General features: G+C 46.0%; 1 protein-coding gene across 1 annotated transcript in view; it reads right to left on the minus strand.

Annotated features, from left to right (window-relative positions):
- Positions 1 to 1,283: 1,283 nt before the first annotated feature.
- Positions 1,284 to 23,201, minus strand: part of MOB3B (MOB kinase activator 3B) — a 213,633-nt gene continuing 191,715 nt past the window's right edge. The window contains exon 4 of the mRNA XM_055087232.1: positions 1,284 to 2,716. Coding sequence (XP_054943207.1) covers positions 2,687 to 2,716 — 30 coding nt within the window. The 3' untranslated portion in view covers positions 1,284 to 2,686. The remainder of the gene's footprint in view (positions 2,717 to 23,201) is intronic.

Here is a 23,201-nt window from a genome sequence, read left to right on the forward strand (position 1 = left end):
TTCTCAATAAAAAAAGAAAATCATGGATACATGTATTACTCAACTAAAAAAAAAAAATAGTGGGAAATGAGGGAGAGCGAGCCAGGTTAGGAGGAAGAAGCAAGATGTCAATCTCAGACCCAGAGAGTAGGAGATGCCTGAAGGGCTGCCAGGAGCTCAGATCTCCATTTGCCAGTAGAGGTACTTAGGATCTAGTCAGGCCAAAGAGATAAAACATCGTCTGTAATGATTTTCTTCAGAATTTGCCAAACAAAGTTCTGCGGGAATAGGAACAGTCTGTAATTAAAACGTTAAGAGTGGTTTGCCAGCACTTACCCTAGAAGTGCTGATGAGTGCAGCGAGAACTATAACCAGGAGGAAATTGTTCCAAGAAGTTTAAAAAAAAAAATCTGGATTTTTTTTGTTTGTTTGTTTGTTTTTGCGGTACGCGGGCCTCTCACTGTTGTGGCCTCTCCCTTTTGCAGAGCACAGGCTCCGGACGCGCAGGCTCAGCGGCCATGGCTCACGGGCCCAGCCGCTCCGCGGCATGTGGGATCCTCCCGGACCAGGGCATGAACCCGTGTCCCCTGCATCGGCAGGCAGACTCTCAACCACTGCGCCACCAGGGAAGCCCTGGATTTTTTTTTAATTGAGTGGAAATTGCATATGCACGAACAGTTAACAGAAAATAACCTTCAAAAGACTTCATAACAGAAGTCTTCAGAGTCCAGCATCCTACTTGATCAGGCATTATTGAAATACAGGAACTTAGTCAACTTTTTAATGCAAAACTCCTGTGTTTTCCATTGTGCAGAGCTTCAGAGTTCCTCCCAGGGCCTGGGCTCCATGCTGTCATTTCTCTGTCTCACTGCTCACCACTCCCATGTGGCACTAACTGCATCATGCATAGGTCGGGAAGACGGGCTCATTTGTCTGATCTCTGGGTCCTTAGGACAGTCAGGTATCCTTTCAGCCAAAAATGATGCCGAGAAAAATCTTTGCCTATCTTGTCCTCTCACAGTTACTTAGGAAGCAAAAAACCAAAAAACAGAAAAGGTGTGTTTGTTGTTGATCAGAGCACAACAATATGGAGAGAGGTAGCAGCACTTGGATTCCATGAGACAACTTTGACGAGATACAAAGCAAGGGTTGGTTTGCCGGGTTAGGTCAACACAGAATGCCACGGTGCCCAGACAGTTGACCCTTTCTCGGTTTGGACCAAGAAAGACTTCATGCCTTTCTAGGCTCTCGCGGCAGCTCCCAATGGCTTTAACACATTACATGCAATGAAACAAAATCAGAGCTGTTGAGTTATTCTTTAATCAGTATTACATTGAAATGCCCTAATACATTCTTATCTACATCCCTCCACCAGCTGCTATTTTGTCGAATTCAAATGCTCACTGGAAGTATCATCACTCCCCTAGTCATAGGCTCTCAGGACGACCAAGGTTTTGCGAATGAATCAGAGAAGGCAACATTGCTTCAGCTAAAAGTCACTTAGCTTTCAAAAGGCAGGATGTAGCACAGAATGATTCTGTCTACTGGGATAGAAACACAGGGAAGGATGGGAGAAGGAAGTTGGCTCCAGCTCCACTGTTACCTTGGCAACTGTGGCACAAGCATCTTCCGGGCAGAAATTAACTTTGTGCCATAATATCATAGGGCAGAGGAAGGGAGAGCGCGGAGGAAGAGGAAGAAAACATCGGCTGGATCTAGAAGCTCAGAGGGCCGGCTGGGAAGATGACGAATCAATGGGCGGGGCATTTGAGCTACAGGCACCAAATTACCCATTGTACTTTTGTTGGGTTTTTTTTTTCACTGAAATTTCAGTATTGTGTGAAGCCAGCCACCACACCCTTTAATAATGAACAAACACTGCACTAATTTGGCTCAGGGCATCTGCTGATCATTCTTGGTCATTTATAACTTCCTTTTATTTCTCTCTTCGGGGAAACAGGGAAAAAAAAATATCTTGAACGGAAGAGACAAGGAATGGTGTGGTAATATAAAAAACACATTCTGTTGAGGGTGAACTGGTAACTAGTTAGCCTTAGGCTAGAGACCAGTCTCTTCCCTGCAATGAAAGTGTGCAGACCCTATCTGGGGCAAGACAAGCCACCCCGTGGAGTGGTCCCTGGTAAAACTGCTTATGGGGGAAATTGCACTGATGCTGTGGGACGGGCCTCAGACCCCCCAGCCAAGACCACGACATCAGGGCCAGAGCCTGCAGGGACCGCACAGGAAGGCTTGTTAGAGAAAAACTGGCTGTGCATCCAGAGTTCCAAAATTCTCTGGGTACTTAGAAAACACGTTACAGAAAAGGCAGCCAGCTGACGAGACAGGTAAGTGGAAAAGTACAAGTAAGTATCTCAGTCTCAAAACCTGAATTCCAGTAAAGCTTAGGTGGCAGGTCTCAGGCAGAACTGTGACACACATGTAAGTGCAGAGGCTTCCTTCCTCCAGGATGGGTGAGGGGCCGTCCTTCTCTCCTGGCCAGGTCCACAGGTCACGGCTAGCAGCACTCAGAGGGTTAAGAGCACACGAAGTGAGCGGGGAACATCTCTCAGGAGTCACCGCTGGTCTCCAGCTTGCCTGCTCCTGGAAGTAGGTGCGCCTTTTCAGCCAGGGAGGTCTCCCTCCTGCCGGCCCGGGACTCCAGGAGGAAACAGCTTTTCCTCTTTCTTCCGTAGGGTAAGATGGGGCGTTAGTGACACATCCTGCTCGTCATCTCTTTCTGGAAAGCAGGGGGAGAAGGATGGTTAGGAGTAACTATAAGCAGAGCAATGACTTGTTGAAGGATTCTGAAAATACCCTGGCAACCTCTGGAGCCTTTAAACAAGAGGTTGCAAGCATGGCCCAGGAATAAGGCTCAGCATACAGATGTGTTCCACTGGCTGCAGGCTTTTTTTTTTTTTTTTTTTTAAATCAAAGCAATGTTTAGAAACCTCAGCTAACTTGCCAAAAATCCAGGATGCTCTGTGTTTTGGAAAAATTGCAAGATCTGGAGCCACTGGGCAGCTGAGTTGAGAATTGCTGTCCTCTTCAGATGCAGAATACACTCTCCAGTTTGCCCCAGTCTCCACCACTCCCAGCTGTCTCCCCATCAGGAGTCAAGTATCACCTACTGATTGATATGATAATTGGATTTAGACGGCTGTTTTTCTTAGAGCACCATTTCTCTTCACCTAAGTTTCAATCAAAGATGAAAAAATGAAGGATAGGTACAAGTCAAGAAAAGTGGGAGGAAGGACATTTCTTAATAGAAATGAAGACTATCCCAATGTGTCTGACAGTCAACCACAACCAGCTGGCCTTTCTATAAATGCTCTTATGGGCATTTATAGATCTCAAATGTGCCATCGGTTCTCCTTCTCTGGGTCTCTGCACAGGCGAGACCCTTGCCCGTGGCCTGCTCCTACCACGCCCTGCTCTCTTTACTTGGCTAATTGCCATTCATTTTCCCATCTCCAGCAAGATGACTCTGATCTGCCTGGGAGACCTTCAGGCACTCCCGCCCCTCCCACTGTGGATCAGCCACGCCCTCTACCTGTGCCCACCTGGAGGCCTGCGTGCAAGGAGCCAGTTTGTACACGTGTGTGTGTGTGTGCGCGCACACATGGGCAATGGGCATGTGGGTTAGCTCTACTTGTGAGCTCCAACGTGTCAGGAAGAAGAAACCCTCACTGAAGAAACCCTCACTAGCACAGTGCCTGGCACAGCGCAGCAGCTCCTCTTTCATCCCCAAGAATGTCCTGGATCGCAGGCTGGGAAGGAGACTTGTGCCTTGTGGCATTTAGGAGGACACGTTTCATATATTTTTGTTAGATGCATGAGCTGCTTCTGAGGTCCACCTGCTGCAGAGCTGACGCCAGCTGCTACCTCTCTTGCACGCTGACCCCAGCTCACCCTCCAGCGCCCCCCATCAAATAGGAAACATCCGAGTAAGAGGAGCTTGCGAATAGGCATGCCAGCTGCTCAGAGACTCTATTAGAAAACCATACCAATGTGCTGGTTAAAAAAATAACCAAATATACAGAACAGAATGTAGGTACTTTTGCACCCTTATAATATTAAGCAAGGCAAATTATGTAGAGATACATATATTGACAAATTAAGTGACCATTTACTTATGCTCAGTACTTGTGCTATGGACCAGGTGCCTGGGAGATGAGGTCACTGTTCTCAAGGAGCTACAGTCTATCAGGGAGAAAACGATATAAAATACAAGGATATAAATGTTAATATTTAGCAGAGGAGATGAGGCATGGTAGAACCCAATCCACCCATCCCACTCTGCCCTCACTACCACCCTGTGTGACCTCCCTGAGCCTTTGGGTCTTAGCTGAAGTGGCCCCTTTCTAGGGATACCCTTCCGAACCTCCAGGAAAGGCCATCACCTCCTCTTCTGCTCTTTCATAGCACCCTTCTTCACAACCAGGATAGTCTTTCTGTTTCATTCCTGCCTCCTGGATTCATCCCTTGTAAGATCCTGTAAGACCCACGGAGAAAAGCGCTGTGTCTGCAGTCTGTGCTGCGTCCCCAGTGCCCGGCAAGTGACGGTGGATAAAATGTTTGTGTAACCCAGCAATGAACGGGCTCCCAGTGTCCTCATCTGTGAAACAGACCAGTGATGCCTACTTGAGGTGAGTGGGAAGGTTAAAAAGTATTCATGGACAGAGTACGCATTCATTCCCTTTCCTGATCTCTCCAGAAGCACAAACATGGCAGCAGCCACTTTGTGCTGGGAAGGCAGAGCCTTGAGAGGACTTCTCTGACAACGTACCCACTGAGATGGACTCCACAACCTAGAGGAGGAGGGGTCTGACAGGTGAGGGTGGGAGAAGGGGGACTGGAGAATAGGGGCTGTGGCTGGAGGGGAGCACAGTCGAGGTGGAGCCCGCCAGGAATCTGATGCTGCTGTGGCTAGAGCAGGGGGGCCCAGGGCAGGATGGGGACTCAGAGGTGGGGAGACAGGTAAGCACACAACTATTTGAATAAGGACCCAGGCACCTGGTGTGGGGAGATGGAAATAAATGATGAAAACCTGAAAAGGAATTTGCTGTTCCTCTGTTAAGCTTCCAAAGGTTCTTGTGTTTTTGGTTAACTTTTTGTGACAGAGATGGGAAAAGTTAGGTGGGAATTAGGTGGGAATACAAAGTGTGTGTGTGTGTGTGTGTGTGTGTGTGTGAATCTTTTACCCTTCAACTTTGATGAATTCATCTATTAGGTCTAGTATTATTTGTGGATTCTTTATTAATATATATATGTGATTATGTCATCTGTGAGTTGAGATATTGTTACTTCTTTCTTTTCAATTTGGAAACTTTTTATTCTTCTTGCCTAGTTTCCCTGATAGATCTTCTAATACAATGTAGGATAGCAGTGGTGAAAGTGGGTATATTTTTCTTATTCTTGATCTTCTGGAGAGCAAGAGAGTGAAGGAGAGATCATGGGATGAAGACAACTTTGCCTTTCTAACTAATTCTCATAATTATTTGCAATGGGTCAGGATTACAGAAAGAAAGGAACTAGCATTTGTTAAGCCCCTATGAGTTGCAGGTGTTTCAGGTGGTTATATTAATATCATTGCCTCTGTAAAACTTTGATAGAAGAGGAATCCAGGCCTTAGAGCAGAAGTGATGTGCTCAAGGTGAACAGGTATGGTGAACAGTAAGCTGCCGAGCTTAAATGGTCACAGTTGCTTCCATCAAACAAAGGTTTGCTGTTGTTTAGTCTCAGTGTCCCTCACGGCTCTACAGATATCACTTCATGCAACCCTTACCCTGATCCTGTGAAGTAAGCTTTGCCATCCCCATTGGCCTGATGAGGAAACAGGCACAGAGACAGAGAATAACTTATCAAAGTCACACAGAAAGTGGCAGAAGTAGAGATTTAAACTCAGGTCTATCTGGATGCAAAGGCCAGCTCTTTCCACTACACCACATGACCATGGTTTAAAGCCTCTGAGACATTCTTATGAATATGCATTTGAGTGATACTGACTTGTATTAATTAACAATTAATTGCAATCATTCCTGAATTTTCAAAATGCCAAAGAGATAGTTCTTTATCCAGACTGATGCCACTTTGAGTTACAAGTGCAATCGGTAAATACTAAAACAATTATGCCACTAAAAGACTATAAACACTAGAAATATGGAAGACTTTTTTTTTTTTTTTTAAGGAAAGCAGAAGAGGGAAAAGTTTGAGAGAGGATATGGGACTTAATTAAGCAAAGCCACTGAGTTAAGTCTGTGAAAAGCCAGGACCAGTGCTTTCCTCACCACACCGTGCAGCCTCAAATGCAGGAGAAAAACTGTTTACTGTGAGGCCTGTTAAACATTCTTACAGGGAATGAATGATTGAAATAGATCTGAAACTTGAGGAAGGACTTCTCAGTTGGATATGCCCTGCAAAAGCCTACAAGCCTTCACAGCTGTATTCTAGGGATTTCCCACTGGGTGGCGCCAATGGGCTGGCTAAAAATCAACTGGTTCTGAGGAAAAAAACCCCAAACCAAAAAAAAAAAAAACAAAACCACAGACAATATTGGGTTCCAAGGCTCTCCTCTTCATCAGAGCCCTCCTGCAGGCATACAGCAGGGCCAAACACGTTCCTTCCTATCGGGGAGAGTGGCTTAAACAACTCCTATGCAGTTTGCTCTCTAGGGATGAACTTGCCATTGCAGGAGTTATCTGAACTTACCATGTGTTAATTCCACTAAAGAACTCCAACAGGTGATTAAGAGGTTTCTGCAGAGGTAGTGTGAATTTTCTGAGAAATGTTCCTAAAGGCTGTATTTGGCTTGTACATGAAGACTTTTCAAGCACCCAGATTTTTTTTTTTTTTTTTTTTTTTTTCCGGTATGCGGGCCTCTCACTGTTGTGGCCTCTCCCGTTGCGGAGCACAGGCTCCGGACGCGCAGGCTCAGCGGCCATGGCTCACGGGCCCAGCCGCTCCGCGGCACGTGGGATCCTCCCGGACCGGGGCACGAATCCGCGTCCCCTGCATCGGCAGGCGGACTCTCAACCACTGCGCCACCAGGGAAGCCCAAGCACCCAGATTTTTAAAAATCCATTCTTGCACGAATCCGCGTCCCCTGCATCGGCAGGCGGACTCTCAACCACTGCGCCACCAGGGAAGCCCAAGCACCCAGATTTTTAAAAATCCATTCTTAAGAAAAGAGTAAAGTCAGGTTTTGGTTGCACTCAGGCGGTACCATTGCTTTAATGTAAGGCAGAACTTGATTCTGCAAAGTCCCAGATTCCCGACTCTCAGCAGAACAAAGTCCACACTGTGCAGCCTGGCAAACAAAGCCGTTCTTAACTGGATCCACCCACCCTGCTCACCTCCTGTTGAAGCCCAGCCCACTCACCACACCCATCAGGCAAACTAGACTCCTCCCCGTTCTCCAACAGCCCTGGTCTGTAACGTTTCTAGTAGCTTCTCAGCGGCTGTTTCTTCTATCTGGCAAATGCTTTCTGCCCTTCTATGCCTGGCAAACTTTGATATCCTTCAAGATCAGAAAGGGTTAATTAGCTCCCTTCCCGGGTTCCCCCATCACTTTGCACACACCTGCATCACACTGCTTTCTGCCAGCACTGGAACTCACCATTTCATCTTGCCTGAATCTGAACAGCCCCTTAAAACTTTGTTATATAGTAGTATATATGATGAGGGTGGTCAAGTCACAGAACAGTATGTATGGTTTGATCCATTTATATTAGGAAAAAATATAAAGTATGAGTCCAGCATGATAAGTTTACCTCTGGGTGAATGGAATAATATATGTTTTCTATTTCTGATATTTGCCTTTTACATGTTCTCTAGCTTTTAGATATTTTTAATATACATGTAATTTTTCCTAAAAAATAAGCTTCAGTCATTTAAAAAACAAAAAGAGAAGTAGACCAAATCTCCACATTGAAATCATAGTTAGTTTTGGAAAGGAAGTTAAAATGATTTTGCCTAGTCTTTGTGGGGAATGGTGGTGGTGGATGAAATCAGCATATCTTCTGCATAAGATACTCAGCCACTTCTGATCGAAGACATTTAAAATTAAAATAGAGATCTTTGCTAGCATTTGAAAGTTTTGTTTGTTTGTTTGTTTTAATATACATGGAACAAACTTGTGTGAATCCTATGAGTCAAATCTTACTCTTATCTCTCAGTGTAGCCATTTGGGAACTGGCCACGGAGGGAATAAACTGTCCAGAGAAGTAAAATGATTTATTCCAGGTCATGCAAATAATTTCTGACCCGACCAAGACTCCAAAGAAACCAGCTGACTTAGCTTACTACACCATACCATCACACATTCCAGTAATCGAATTTTCACATGGAATAAAGAAAGAAATGTGATGTCTGCTAGGTGTCAGTCATCATGCTAGCATAACCATATGAATAAGTTAACATTAGGAATTATAAAAGAGCTCCAAAAAGGAGTGACAAAATCACAGGATCACAGACTACTGTTCAAGCTGGGAGGACATCTGGATGTGATCTAGTCCAACACCTTCATTCCAGAGATGTGAAGACCCGGCCGTGAGGGAGGAAGCGACTTGCCGAAGGTGGGACCACTGATAAATGGCAGCGCCAGGACTCCTTACCTGTGGACTCTGCACTCCATGTTGATTTCAGAGAGGCAACTTGTGTACACAAGGATTTCTCACGAGTCACCTCAGTGTGCTTCAGGAAAATCCCTCTTGCGTTACTGGCTCTCCTCCACGTAAACCTAAAACCTAAATGGCTCTCCACAGCTTTCAAACTAAGTTCCAACTCTAGCGTCTAGCATTGGTGTGGACTCCTCAACCACTCGGCCATCACTCCCCAACTCTCCTTCTCTACCGTTGAGCCCATAGCAATGCCCCTATATATGCTTTCCTTTGCTTCTTTCTTCCCAAAACACCTTTCTCCCAACTCCAGCATCGTTCGAGACGCTTGATCATTTTCCCCCCTCAGGAACACCATCTCCTACCCTCCCCACCCCGTCCCCAAGAAGTCTCAGGTGCTCTTCTTTTGGTTTCCCTTTGTGCCCAGAGTACCTCTCACGTTGTTCTATGACACTTTATTAATTCCTGGTTCCAGCAAGAGATTGCTCTGGAAGAGATGAACCATATCTTGTTTCTGTTTGGACCCTGGTGCACAAGGCCTGCCACATACAAGGGGCTGTAAAAATATTTGCTAATTAGACGAAAATCCAATGAAGATGAACAATTATTAGGTCTTAAAGACCCAGTAAAATGAGAGGTAGAGGAAAATACAAACTGAATACCTACTATGGTGGAGGCACTTATATTTATTGTGTGTACTTCTTGCTCAAAACTCTGTGAAGTAGGCATTGCTCCTTCTAATTTACAGATGAGGAAACAGAGGCTCAGAGAACTGAAGTAACTTGCCCAAGTTCACGCAGCTAGCAAGTGGAAGGATAAGGGTCAGATCTGGTTGCCTCAAAAACAAAAACAAGTCAGCAGACAAAAAAATATCCTGTTTCTATTACTCCACTGGGAGGAGAAATAAAAGGACTGAGGGTCTTTGTTTTTCTAGTGTTTTAATATATATTGGGCATAGAAGTGCTACAGCAACAGCAGTTTAAAGCCAATTTCTTGTTTTTAATTCACCAACTTTCTGCTAATTCTGAGAAGCAAGAAGGAGAAAGGGGAGGAAGAAATATTGGAAATAAAGCAATGATTTAGGAAGAACAGGACACAAGGGATGAAAGGAAGGTGGGTATAGAAGGCTCAGCAGTGTGATAAGAATGAGAACACTGGGCCCAGCGCTTCTTGAAAATGACCTTTGTGTAAGCGGGTCCTTCCCACCACCAGCCACCATGAAAACAGGGTAGCTTGAAACACACAGCATATCGTTAGATTGGGCACAAAGAGGGAAGTATTCAATCAACTGCCTCTCATCTAACAGAGCATAGGTACACACACACACACACACACACACACAGACACACACACACACACACAGACACACACACACACTTTCCTTCTCCAGTAATGGAGCTTCACCAACACATTTTAAAGGCACTATGTTAAGGTGATAGTTGCCAAAAAGACAAAGGAAAACGGTGAGTCCACCAGAAAGGGCCAAGGTGCGGGGCAGGGAGAGGGGGGCCGGGGGGAGGGGTGCTCCTTTTCTAATGTGCTTCCTTGCGACCAATCAGCAGCACAGCCTCAGGGACCCCCAGTTCCCGGCGGCCCCCTAAGCTGGAGCACGGCCACACCTCACCTCTCCTCAGCCTCCTCTCAGATGAAGACAGATTTGGGAAAGTGGGTTTGAACTGCAGCGTGAATTACAGGGACCACATTTCTGGCTGGGCCGGGGGGGCGGGGGGGGGATGGGATATGAGTAAACCCTGTAACTGAGAAGACTTCTTCATTCCCGACAACTTGGTTAGGCCCCCGGGGGGTTGGCAGCCAGGTCAGAAAAATGACTTTCTGCACAGCCTTGCATCCTACAAATGCCATTTCTTAAAGACTTTAAAACCTCCAAGTTGTATCCATTTGTTTCTTTTGCTATTGGCTATTTTCCCCTCCCCTAACAAGTGTGTGGATTGAAAATGTGGACCATCTCGAAAATTCCATTTCTCAAGGGTCTGCTCTCCCCACCACCCCATTCCAAACAAAGTGCTGATGCCTGTGCTAGGATTTCACCAGAACTACCCCTAACCCACCTGCCCCCTGGCGTCCTCAGCTCCTGACAATACCCATTTCCCTGTGGCCATCTTTCTACACCAGAGGTCAAGCAGATATTTTGCTATTTCCTTACCTCGGGATCTAACCCACGGGTAGCAAAGCAAGTCCCTTTGGAAACGGCAGTTTTCCTGGAGGAGCAAGGAGGATGAGAACCAAAAGAAAAGCGAGCTGGCATCAGCAAGGACGCTATGATGGTCAGCTGAGCCGCATGGGGCAATGTGGGGTGATTCCTGAGTGCAGGCAGGGACAAGGGTTCAACGAGGACTCTTCTAGCATCGTGACGCTGTGAGAAGCAGGGCCACACCGGTGTCAGAAGGACTCGAGGAAGCGGCACGGGTGGCTTTAGGGAGGAAGTGGTGTTGTGCAAGGTATTTGATTACGGGGATCCAAATCAGTTGTTGCCTTCGAATCATCCAGTTTGGAGGACTCAGAATTTCCCATGATACCATGCTGCCTTGTGATTCCAACGTGTAGCCAAGGCCAAAGGCCTACGCTCTCTAATCTCTGCTGGTATCATCAGCAGCACAGGCTGGAAAGCTGCTGCTGAAGATCCAAAAACGCACAAAACTTGTTTCCACTTCCCTCCATCTCCTACCAGAAAAAGTCTCAGCGAGTTAAGTGACTGCAGGACTCTGGGACCTGCCCCCCTCCAGCCTTGCACACACCTTGCTTCTGTTTGTTTCTGCACGAGAGCCCCGTTTCCTTAGCCTGACCAGAACACACCTGTTCACCCTTTCACACCCTGTGTAAGTGTCTCCGGATGGGAGACAGAGCACTCAGGGAAACGGAACAGGCCTCAGGGGAAAAGGAAAGAGAGAAAGACGATCCCGGAGGGCCCCAGGGCTGGGTGCTAAGAATGTAGCCTGGCAGTTAGCTCTCCCTCAGACAGCGTCTCCCTTAGCTCTGAAGGGCAGTATTTCACTTCAAGGGGGAGCCCAGTAAAATATCAGGCTATTTGCTGCAGGGAAATCCCTGGAACAAGAGAGAGGAGGAGAAAAGAAAAGCAGACAAGCAAGTACGAAACATCCCCAGCCACTCTCCTGCCCGGTCCCTGTGGGACAGCTAGTCTTCAGAAGGTAGAAGCAGGGCGGGAGCTCCTGCCACACCCTCGGGCACAGGGCAGCCATGCATCTCACCCACCCGGAGGAGGCCAGCTCTCCCCTGCTGCAGTGTTTCTCCTCTCGCTTTCTAGAATCCACAAAGCTGCACCTATGACATTGACCTTTTCCCAAGTGCCTTGACAATTGCGGGGGGGTGGGGGGGGTGGGGCGGGGAGCAGGTAATTCCATGGGTGGGGCCTCCCAGGGCAGGACTTTGTGAGGAGCCCTCGGTTCCGCCCACAGTGCAGGGCAGAACCAGTGAGGATGATTCGGCCTTCGCCTACAGCAGGGCCGCCCAATACGCTCCCCCAAAACGCGAGCCCAGTTCAATCTCCTTGGGTGAACTGGACGGTTCAGAGCTGGTTCCAGAGATCGGGATCGCCGAGGGTCTTCACTCGTGAGCTGCCCAGGAGTCTCTGTGGTCCCGCCCCCTGGGTGCAGAGCACTTCCTTCCACCCTCAGGACCTCGAAGCCCTGAGGAGGACGCTGCTCTCCGTGATCCTGTGGGCCAGGCTTCTGGGCCCCGAAGCTTCTGTTCCAAAGAACAGACAGACCACGGAGTAAAGAGCAGGTGCCTTGGGCGAGAATCGCGCACCTGGCCTGAACATTTTTTAAAGACTTTTTTTCTTAATGTCGTTGTGTCTGTTAGACGGAGAAAGAATTGCAGGGGGAGACTGACACCAGCCACCTTAAATGATTTTTGGAACAAGGCTTTATACATATTAATTACTTGATGAATGAATAAATGAAGTAGTGCCAGGTCACAAAAGATGCAGTGAGCGAGATGGGGCAGTAGTATCCCAGCCTTAATGCATCAACAAAAGTGTATTGTGCTGCTAACAGAGCAGTAGCTACACTTCCGGCCCTTCTTTCTATGTGCCAAACTGTGCTCAATGCCTTATACTCGTGACTTCATTCAGTCCTTACAGCAGTCTTATGGGGTGAGTGGTACACCTCATTTTACAGACGATAGAACTGGGGTTAAGTACCTTGGTCAAAGTCACATAGTTCATTAGGGTAGCCAAGGTTGAAACTTGAAAACCTGTCTTCCTAACCAGTCTACTATAACCCAAGGCATCGTTCTGAACAGATCTTCACTCATATCTGCATGTGCTTTCAGCTGAGTCTTTGAGTTGGCAGCCATACAAAGCCAGCCCTGGCCGCCGGGGTGGGGGAGGGCAGTGTGGACCGGACGGGGCCATGACCAGTGCAGCCATCCATGGGAGGCCCACAGCCAGGGCTGCTGACTTTTCTTGCTGGCATCCCCAAGTCTGAAGTCCTTTAAGGCAGGCAGGGCAGCCAGACTACAAACATTTAAAAAAATTCTCCCAAATGTAAGTATACACGTGATCCAACCATCACACAGAAATTAAAAATGTTCTTTCTGCATTCTCTTAAATGTGGGTGGCAAACAAGCCAAAAGAAATAAAAATAGAAACATGGCGGGCCAGACCACCCTACACAGGAAAGAAAAATATTTATTTGATTAATTCTGTTCCTAAACAGCAGCCCACATCACTGCCACAGAGGGCGGTCCCTACGCGGCGGGGTGTGTGTGTGTGTGTGTGTGTGTGTGTGTGTGTGAATGTGTGCACATATATGCACGCCCCCAAGTACATGTATACACAAATATGGATAAACACAAAGACCTGCCACCTACAGAGAATATTTATTCATACTCATGCAAGAATCAAACTGCTCTTCTTTTCCCAAATCCTGCAAATATTAAAAATAAGTCACATTATGTAAACACATTCAGTCTCTTGATTTACACTTGTTCTTACAAGGGCAGAGCTGCACATTTTTGAAGCTCTCTCCTTTAACCACAGGAGATGGGATACGGACGCACGGCGGGCTGCCTCATGGCATCTCATGAAAGCAAGAGAATGAATTGAAAACATTTCGTCATCACTGCATTTCTCAAGAACTACTCAGCAGACTGCTGCCAGCCCCCGATCTGCCACTCCATGCTTTTTAACATCCTGATTTCTCTGCAGATCTACCAACCATGTCTTCCCCCATCCCATCCCATCCCTCTCGCTGGTGCAGTGTTAGTTAGCACTTGACCATGACGGTGCATGGATCCAGCCTGATTTCTGCTCAAAGCGATGCTACCTATAACCCAACAAGGCACAGTACTGGCCCCCTCTGGTGGTCCGTTGCTTCTCCCTCCTCCTTTCCATCTCTGCCTGCCCACCTCCTCCACAGCCTGGCTTGGGGTCCACACAGCCATAAGGGGTCTGCCTCCCTGCCTCCCATACCCTGCATTTGTCAGCACAGCTGGACTGGTTGCTGGTAGATGCTCCTTAAGCCCCTTGTTTTGGGATGAGCCACGGGTAACTCAATGCACGCACGCCCTTGCAGGGATGGAACAGATTTCAACATGGCTCAGTGCCCTCCTCTCGGGTTGCCCGGCTCTTTGAGGACTGTTTGTGGGAAGGCAGGTAAGGAACTCTCCCCCATTTGCTTCTGTCACTTGGCCTTTTCATGGGGAGCAGGGGTGGGGAGCAAAGAGCACAGGCTGGGAAAGCATTCCCAGTCTAGGTTAGGCTGCAGGCAGAGACTTTTAGTTATCCTGAGAGAAGCTTAATGGGTCCAGCTCTTGATGACATTCAAAACCCCCTGACGAAGCATCATTTGTTATTTCGGGTGTAACCTGAAGTTCAAGGGCATGAGTCCCTGGAGGAAGAATTTACCTCCCCTGGGGAAAACAAAGGATTCCATAGAAGAGGGTCAGCCTGGCTGAATTCACCACAGGACAGAGCTTGCCATCACTTAATAAGACCTCTACTGTGTGTCTGATGAAAACATACTGGAGATTTTTCTTCCTCAGTCAGCCTGTAATTTAGGAAATTTGTAGTTTCTTAGCAATCTCATTCTTTTGGTAGAAACAAAGTATTATGTTGATGGGGTAAATAAACATGAAACAAACTTAATTTTCATTTTAATAAAATAAGACCTATTGCTAGGAGTTGGACTACCACCAACTGAAACATGTTCTCAAGCTCCCAAAGAGAGAAATGTAGCCTCTCCAGAGCTTTAAGGGCCTGATCACCATTTTGTGCCCCACTTTGTAACTTTCATCTCTATGGGGTGGTCATTGTACTTCCCCTATGGAGAAACTGAAACGTGGAGAGGTTAGTGACGTGCCGAGGGTTACATGGTTAATACCTGGCAGAGGAAGAACTTCAACCAGTATCTGTCATTGGCATCTTGTCTATGGGCCTTGGAATCCTGTTCTTCCTCTACTTCAGGGACCTGGAAATTGCAGCCCTTGGTCCCAATCCATTCCACACCTGTTATGTATGGTCCGTAAGCTAGGAATGACTTTTACACTTTTAAACAGTTGAAAAAAAAATCAAAAGAAGAGTAATACTTCCTGACGTATGAACATTACATGACTTTTAAATTTCAATCCCTATCAATAAAGGTGAAGTTGGAACCCAGTGACACCCTCTGTTTATGTGTTGTCTAGGGCTGCTTTCCCATGTCAATGGCGGAGCTCAGTAGATGTGGCCCACAAGTCAAAACACTCAATATCTGGATCTTTTCAGAAAAAGTTTGCTAGCACTTGTCTGCACCCCACGGGTACCTCAAGCAGTGGGACTCTATCGTTTTAAAGCCCATGTGGTTATAAACGGTCCTCCAGCTGCCCTTCCAAAATCGACCTGGCCATAAATAGTCCAATATCTCTCCTATCCTGGGACAGCAGCGATGCTACATCAGTAAGACTATATATAAAATAGATAACTAATAAGGACCTACCATATAACACAGGGAACTCTTCTCAATACTCCATAATGACCTATATGGGAAAAGAATCTAAAAACGAGTGTATATATGTATATGCATAACTGATTCACTTTGCTGTACAGTAGAAAGTAACACAACATTGTAAATCAACTATACTCCAATAAAAATTTTAAAAAAAAGAAAACACGTGAAATAAGAATGGAGTAAACTGTGTACGTGCCTGCCCCCCTGATAACTAAACTTCGATGGCTTTCAGCGTACGAGAGGAGGAAAAGGGCTTTTTTCTTATTCTCAGATTCCCAATTAATGAACCATGAAAACAACATGAATTTTACATAAAGGGAACGTGCTTTATAGGAATAAAGTAATTTTTACTTGTTAGGGCTCCTTCCTCACTTGGTCTTGATATTTGATTTTGAAACTGCAGTTTTTCAGGCGGACTCCCAACCACTGCGCCACCAGGAAAGCCCAAGCTGCAATTTTAGACATTTTAGCAACAGAGGTCATGATGTGCTATTGTTCTCACAATGTGCTTTGCTCTCAGTATAAGAGGAAGTCGCGGGCTTCCCTGGTGGCGCAGTGGTTGCGCGTCCGCCTGCCGATGCGGGGGAACCGGGTTCGCGCCCCGGTCTGGGAGGATCCCACGTGCCGCGGAGCGGCTGGGCCCGTGGGCCATGGCCGCTGAGCCTGCGCGTCCGGAGCCTGTGCTCCGCAACGGGAGGGGCCGCAGCAGAGGGGGGCCCGCATACCACCAAAAAAAAAAAAAAAAAAAAAAAAAAAAAGAGGAAGTCGCTCAATGTATTGAAAGGTGGTAGGTAGTAGCACTGCTTCAGCTGAGAAGAAATGAAAGCAGATATCTTCTTCCTTTGCATACTTTTTGTTCCCCTTTCTGGTCTCCATTGCACATCCTAGAGACCTGGCTTATATGTGAAAACAGAATAAAATAAAACAAAAATTAAAAACCATACCTATAAAGATGAAGATTTCTGGAGATGGATGGTGGTGAGGGTCGCACAACAAAGTGGGTTACTTAATGCCTATGAACTATACACTCGAAGACAGTTACGATGGTAAACTTTACATTATGTGTATTTTACCATAATTTAAAGTAAAACCAACCAAACAACAACAAAAAAGACCCCACAGATATCAGTTTTAGAAAAAAACAATTTCAAAAGCTTCAAGGAAGATTTTTATAGACAATTACATTAAGAAAATGGAAAATAAAAAATCCCCAGGGAAAGGGTTTTGAAAGATTTGAAGCTTTTTCAGGAAAAAATGAGCATTAGTGTGTGTTTGTGTGTGTGATTGCACACTTATACATGTGTGTGTGTGCTTTCAAGAAAACATTCATGTCAAAAGATGCTCAACATCATTAGTTATCAGAGAAATGCAAAGCAAAACTACAATGAGGTGCCATTTCACACCAGTCAGAATGGCCATCATTAAAAAGTCCACAAATAACAAATGTTGCAGAGGGTGTGGAGAAAAGGGAACTCCTACACTGTTGGTAGGAATATAAATTGGTGCAGCCACTATGGAGAACAGTATGACGGTTCCTCAAAAAACTAAAAATAGGGGCTTCCCTGGTGGCGCAGTGGTTGAGAGTCCGCCTGCCGATGCAGGGGACGCGGGTTCGTGCCCCGGTCCGGGAAGATCCCACATGCCGCGGAGCGGCTGGGCCCGTGAGCCGTGGCCGCTGAGCCTGCGCGTCCGGAGCCTGTGCTCCGCAACGGGAGAGGCCACAACAGTGAGAGGCCCGCGTACTGCAAAATACAAAAAAAAAACTAAAAATAGAGTTGCCATATCCAGCAACCCAACTCTTGGGCATATATGTGGAGAAAACTATAATTTGAAAGGATACATGCACCCCAGTATTAATAGCAGCACTACTTATGATAGCCAAGATGTGGAAGCAAACTAAGTGTTCATCAACAGATCACTGAATAAAGAAGATGTGGTACACACACACACACACACACACACACACACACACACACACACACTGGAATACTACTCAGCCATAAAAAAGAATGAAATAATGCCATTTGCAGCAACATGGATGGACCTAGAGATTATTATACTAAGTGAAGTAAGCCGGACATAGAAAGACAAATACCATATGATATCACTTATATGTGGGATCTAAAATATGACACAAATGAACTTATTTACGAAACAGAAACAGACACACAGATATAGAAAACAAACTTATGGTTACCCAAGGGGAAAGGGGAGAGGGGTATAAATTAGGAGTTTGGGATTAGCAGATGCAAACCACTATATATAAAATAGATAAACAACAAGGTCCTACTGTATAGTACAGGGAACTATATTTAATATCCTGTAATAAACCATAATGGAAAAGAATATGAAAAAGAATATATCAATATATATAATATACATATATTTTATATATATATATAACTGAATCACTTTGCTGTACACCAGAAACTAACACAACATTGAAAATCAACTATACTTCAATAAAAAATAAACTAAAAAAACCATTTATGTCCAATTAATTATATTCCCTCTGTTATTGCTATCAATATTGGAAATAAAAATGTTTTCAAGAGTCCTTCTATGTAGAATAATCTCAATCTATTAATGCAAAATACCAAGCACCCTTGCACCAGAAACAGAAATCAAAATAAGGAGTAACTATGTCTGGGAACCTCTTAGAGCTCTAACATCTTTCACCAGTGACACCAAAGGAAAGAAACCACACCCAGTGAACACCTATTAAGATTCCCCTGTCGTGTATATATACAAAGGCTGTTGTACCGGCCAGGGAGAGAGTGAGCTCCAAAAAAACAGCAAACCACAACAGAAACCTTATCCTAAAAATGGAATTGAGATCTGAGCAGGAGTGTCAACCTTAATAAAAAAGTCTTCCTCTTCAATCATTAGGTCATAAAACTAAAACCAGCCTATGTTAGATGTGGGCAAACTTCGTATTTGACTCCTGTGCATTTGCCAATGTTTTTCAAAGATTAATAAGATAAAATCCTTTGAGTGTGTGCTGTGAGTACTGTGGGACTTTCTGCCAGTTCCCCGAGCTGAGGTGGTGTATGGTGGAGTTTCTGAAGGCTCTACTGTTTGGAGTAAGCACATACAATAACAATCGCTGCTTACGGCCCGGGCCTGGCAGCGACGGAGTCAATGAGCTAAATGCCAACTGGAGATGACACTGGTCACGTCAAGTGAAGCCAGTGACAAAGGGACAGATGTGCTCTGTGTCCTTGGTGCCTGCTGCAGTGCAGTTGCTGCAGACCAGCCATGGTGATGGAGCTCGGAACAGCATGGTGTGACACTGACACCAACTCAGTCAGACGCCCACTGTCTCGTCTGCTTCAGACAAACCCTGTACACCCCCCAACACACACACACACACACACACACACACATGCATGCACACACACATGCATGCACACACACGCATGCACTGATGCTTCACTTCCTATGCTTGGAAGTGCTGGGCTTTGAAGATAAGGGAAAACTCTAAAAATAACTCTGTAAGTGCAGATACTGCCGATGTGTGGCCAGGTTGTAATGGGTCAGGCCCCTCCTGCCCACTGCAGAATCTATATAAGGCAGGAATGCAAAACGATGGCAAATGGCAAATGGCCTAGGCAAATGGCACTCCTAGAAAGAGCTTGTTAGGTCTGTAGATATAAAAATAAATAAAATAAAATACAAGAACTGTCCGAATCAGTTGCCACCGTTTAAAATCCTGGCGAGGGACTTCCCTGGTGGCGCAGTGGTTAAGAATCCGCCTGCCAATGCAGGGGGCACGGGTTCGAGCCCTGGTCCGGGAAGATCCCACATGCCACGGAGCAACTAAGCCCACGTGCTGCAACTACTGAGCCTGTACTCTAGAGCCCGTGAGCCGCAACTACTGAGCCCGTGAGTCACAACTACTGAAGCCCGCGTGCTTAGAGCCCGTGCTCCGCAACAAGAGAAGCCACCGCAATGAGAAGCCTGCGCACCTCAATGAAGAGGAGCCCCTGCTCGCCGCAACTAGAGAAAGCCTGCGCGCAGCAACGCAAAGACCCAACGCAGCCAGAAATAAATAAATAAATACATACATACAAAATCAAATCCTGGCGAGTTCACCAGGTTCTTTTGATTTGGAAACACTGGCTTTTTACCCTCCACACACCCCGTACCCTCCAGGGAAACCATTAGCTGGTGTTGCATGGCGGCTCCTCCCACAACTTGCTTTTTCTCACTACCTGCTTGTTAACTCATCTTTGCTACCTGTCTGGCCTCTGAAGGCTTTGGGTTTGGGTCATCTAGAGATATTAAACTTCCTGAGGCAAGGGTGGTGTCTTTTGAGCTGCGCCAACACACAGCACCAGCTCTTCATGCACTGTCATCTCATTTGCGTCATTCAGCAAAGCGCGTTCCTTGGGCTCAGAGAGCTGAGGTATCGTGACATTGGTCTCACAGCTGGATGCTGTTGCAAGATGGACAGAAGCTTGGGAATCATCCAGCTGCTGCAGATCATCAGAACCCATCTGAGTCAGTGAGTCCTCCTTAAGCAAAAATCCACCTCGAATGGATTTCCTCAGCAGAGGCTGTGTCTGGGATTGGAAGTCAGACAGCATGTGTTCAGCCCCTGCCTCCCCAGACCTGTGTGACATTGGACAAGTTGCTTCACCTCCTTGCCTGATGTTCCTTCTCTCTTGAGTGGAGATAAAAACAGTATTTATCTCATAGGACTGTGTGCAGATTAAATGAGGTAATATATAAACATATCTCCTACAGCACCTGGGTCATAGCTTTACCCAAAATATTTCCCTATTATTATACCTCCAGAAGCTGAACATACCAAATTTTAAAAGTATATAGTTATTACAGACCATTTACAGCATTCTTCTATGCTGAAATACTTTCATAAGACATAGACATAAATCACTACCATAAATCTCTGTTTTAAAATAATTATACTATTAGAAATAAATGAAGTAAAGGGAAAGGCAGTGACAATCTATGTCATTCTGGATCCACAATGTGCCAGAACTGGAAGGAAAGCTAAGCCTTCCCTAATCCAGTGGATTTATAACTTATTTTAGCAGCAGAAACCATTTCTTCGAATGCAGTCTTACGCCGAAGCCATTAAAGAGAGCAGTGTGGCAGCTTTGGCTGAAGAGGAGGTGAGGCCCCAGAACTGGGCTCTGGCTTCACCCAGCATGTCCTCAGAACCTGTTGCTAAGGACCACGGACCTTGGCTAAGCCCACTCATTTGACCGGTGGAAAATTAAGACCATTCATATCTCTACCTAGATAAGAAGATTTATGTCAAAGACCAAGACTGACCTGTGACTGTATCCCCAGCACCTAGCCATGTGCCTGGAGCACAGGACCCTAGTAGCACTAAGGCTTGTGTGATGGGGGCTCTAACACAGGTGAGGTGCCAGGCTGAAGAGGTGAAGTCTGGAGGGATAGGCTTCTAGGGTATGGTGATGATAGCTGCCAGTACGGGGTGACAAAAATGCCATTATGGTCTAGACAGGGTACTGGGTGTGGGGTTGATTCTGGGGGAAGGAATGGGGGTGGGGATAAGTAAGCCTGACTTAAGTAAACAAAAGTAGTAGGGCGGAGACGCCATCTAAAAAACCCAAGATGAAGGAGTCACTTTTCAGCCAAGGCATGTTGAACTCCAATTCTGCCCAGGGGAACAGATAATGTTAGTTTCAAAGTGTGATGCCTGGACCACTTGCATCAGAACTACCTGGAAGCTTATTAAAAATGCAAATTCATGACCCCCAAGAAGAATTACTCAATCAGAATTTCCAGTAGTAGAATCCATGCATTTACATCCTCCACGAGCTTCCCAGATGTTCTTGTGCAAAAAAAAATTTTTTTGAGAAGCACCGTACTCCATCTCACTGGGGCTCACCCACGGTGTCACGGAGAGCCATCGGGAGAGCTTTACTTTGCTTGGGACCTACCCTTGGAGATTGTGATTTAATAGGTCTGAGGTGGGGCCTGAGAATTGAGGTGCTTTCTGAAATCCACCTTCCCCCCACCCCGCCCCAGGGTTGTAGGGCAGAGTGGTTTATAATCATTCACAACTGATTGCCAGAGGGGAGGGAGAGCCTACTGTCTCTGTGACATGAATCACTTTTGTTATTACAACCAACTGAAAATTGCCGATATTCTAATTGGCCCTTAGAGATAATTTGCTACTTTTCCCTTCGGTTTGTCTCTTTAACCACCCAGGCAGCCGGAAGACAAAAGTTTTCAGCAAAGACCTGTCAAAACATTGCTCTCGCAAATACTGAAGTTGCTTTTAAAATATGTTGGGGATGCATTTACCAAGCATACTTTAAAGTTTATCAAGGTATATTTGGTTTTTAAGAAAATGCTTTATTTAAATGCACAGTTTGATGAGTTTTGATGGATATATGCTTCCAGGTACCACCTCAATTAAGGTACGTAATATTTCTACCACCTCCGAGAAAATTCCCTCTTTACTCCTTTGCGGTCAATCCCCCAACCCCACCCTTGGCCCAGGCAACCACTGATCTGCTTTCTAACACTGGATTAGTTTAGACTGTTCTAGAATTTGATATAAATGGCATCAAACAGTATGTACTTTATGCCTGGTTTCTTTTGCTCAGCACAATGTTTTTAAGATTCATCCATAACATGAATTATTAGTGCATTATATTGTTCATTGTTTCTTCTCTGTTTCAAAAATAAGTGCATAGGGCTTCCGGGTACTACTTCCGGAGAAAGAGCAGGTTTCCGGAACAAATTGGAAGGGAAGTGAGAAAGTAAAGACTATGGGCTTCCCTGGTGGCGCAGTGGTTAAGAATCCGCCTGCCGATGCAGGGGACACGGGTTCGACCCCTGGTCCGGGAAGATCCCACATGCCGCGGAGCAACTAAGCCCGTGCGCCACAACTACTGAGCCTGTGCTCTAAAGTACTGAAGCCCGCGCGCCTAGAGCCCGTGCTCCACAACAAGAGAAGCCACCACGATGAGGAGCCCGCGCGCCGCAACGAAGAGTAGCTCCCGCTCGCCGCGACTAGAGAAAGCCCCGCGGGCAGCTGCGAAGACCCAACGCGGCCAAAAATTAATGAAAATAAAAGAAAGGAGCAAAAGAAAATGCTGGTTCTGTCCAAATGGATCTGCCTGAGTCAGGAGTGCTCCGCAACAAGAGAAGCCACCGTAATGAGAAGCCCGTGCACCGCAACAAATAGCAGCCCCCGCTCGCCGCAACTAGAGGAAGCCCGCGCGCAGCAACGAAGACCCAATGCAGCCAAAGATAAATGAAAGTAAAGACCATTGGCCTAGATCGCATTCTTCAAGGAGCTTGGCCAGGAAGGCGAGGAGGAAGTGACCACACTGAGGTAAGGGGAGTTTTCACCTAGGCAGGTGATTTCTGGAGGAAGGAGCATGTCAGGGAGGTGGCAGACCTGAGCTGCAGGATGTAGAAAATGAGAGAAGAAAGGGAAATAAACTCAAGGGTCAAAGACAAACATCACCAGTTTAAAAAAATGTTGGTCTCTGTGGTGGTTTAAAAATATGTCCATTTTTAAAAAAATTTTTATTGGAGTATAGTTGCTTTACACTGTTGTGTTAGTTTCTGCTGCACAGCAAAGTGAATCAGCTATATGTATATATATATATATATATATTCCCTGTTT

Source organism: Physeter macrocephalus, chromosome 9 (assembly GCF_002837175.3).
Source record: "Physeter macrocephalus isolate SW-GA chromosome 9, ASM283717v5, whole genome shotgun sequence".
Lineage (NCBI taxonomy): Eukaryota > Metazoa > Chordata > Mammalia > Artiodactyla > Physeteridae > Physeter > Physeter macrocephalus.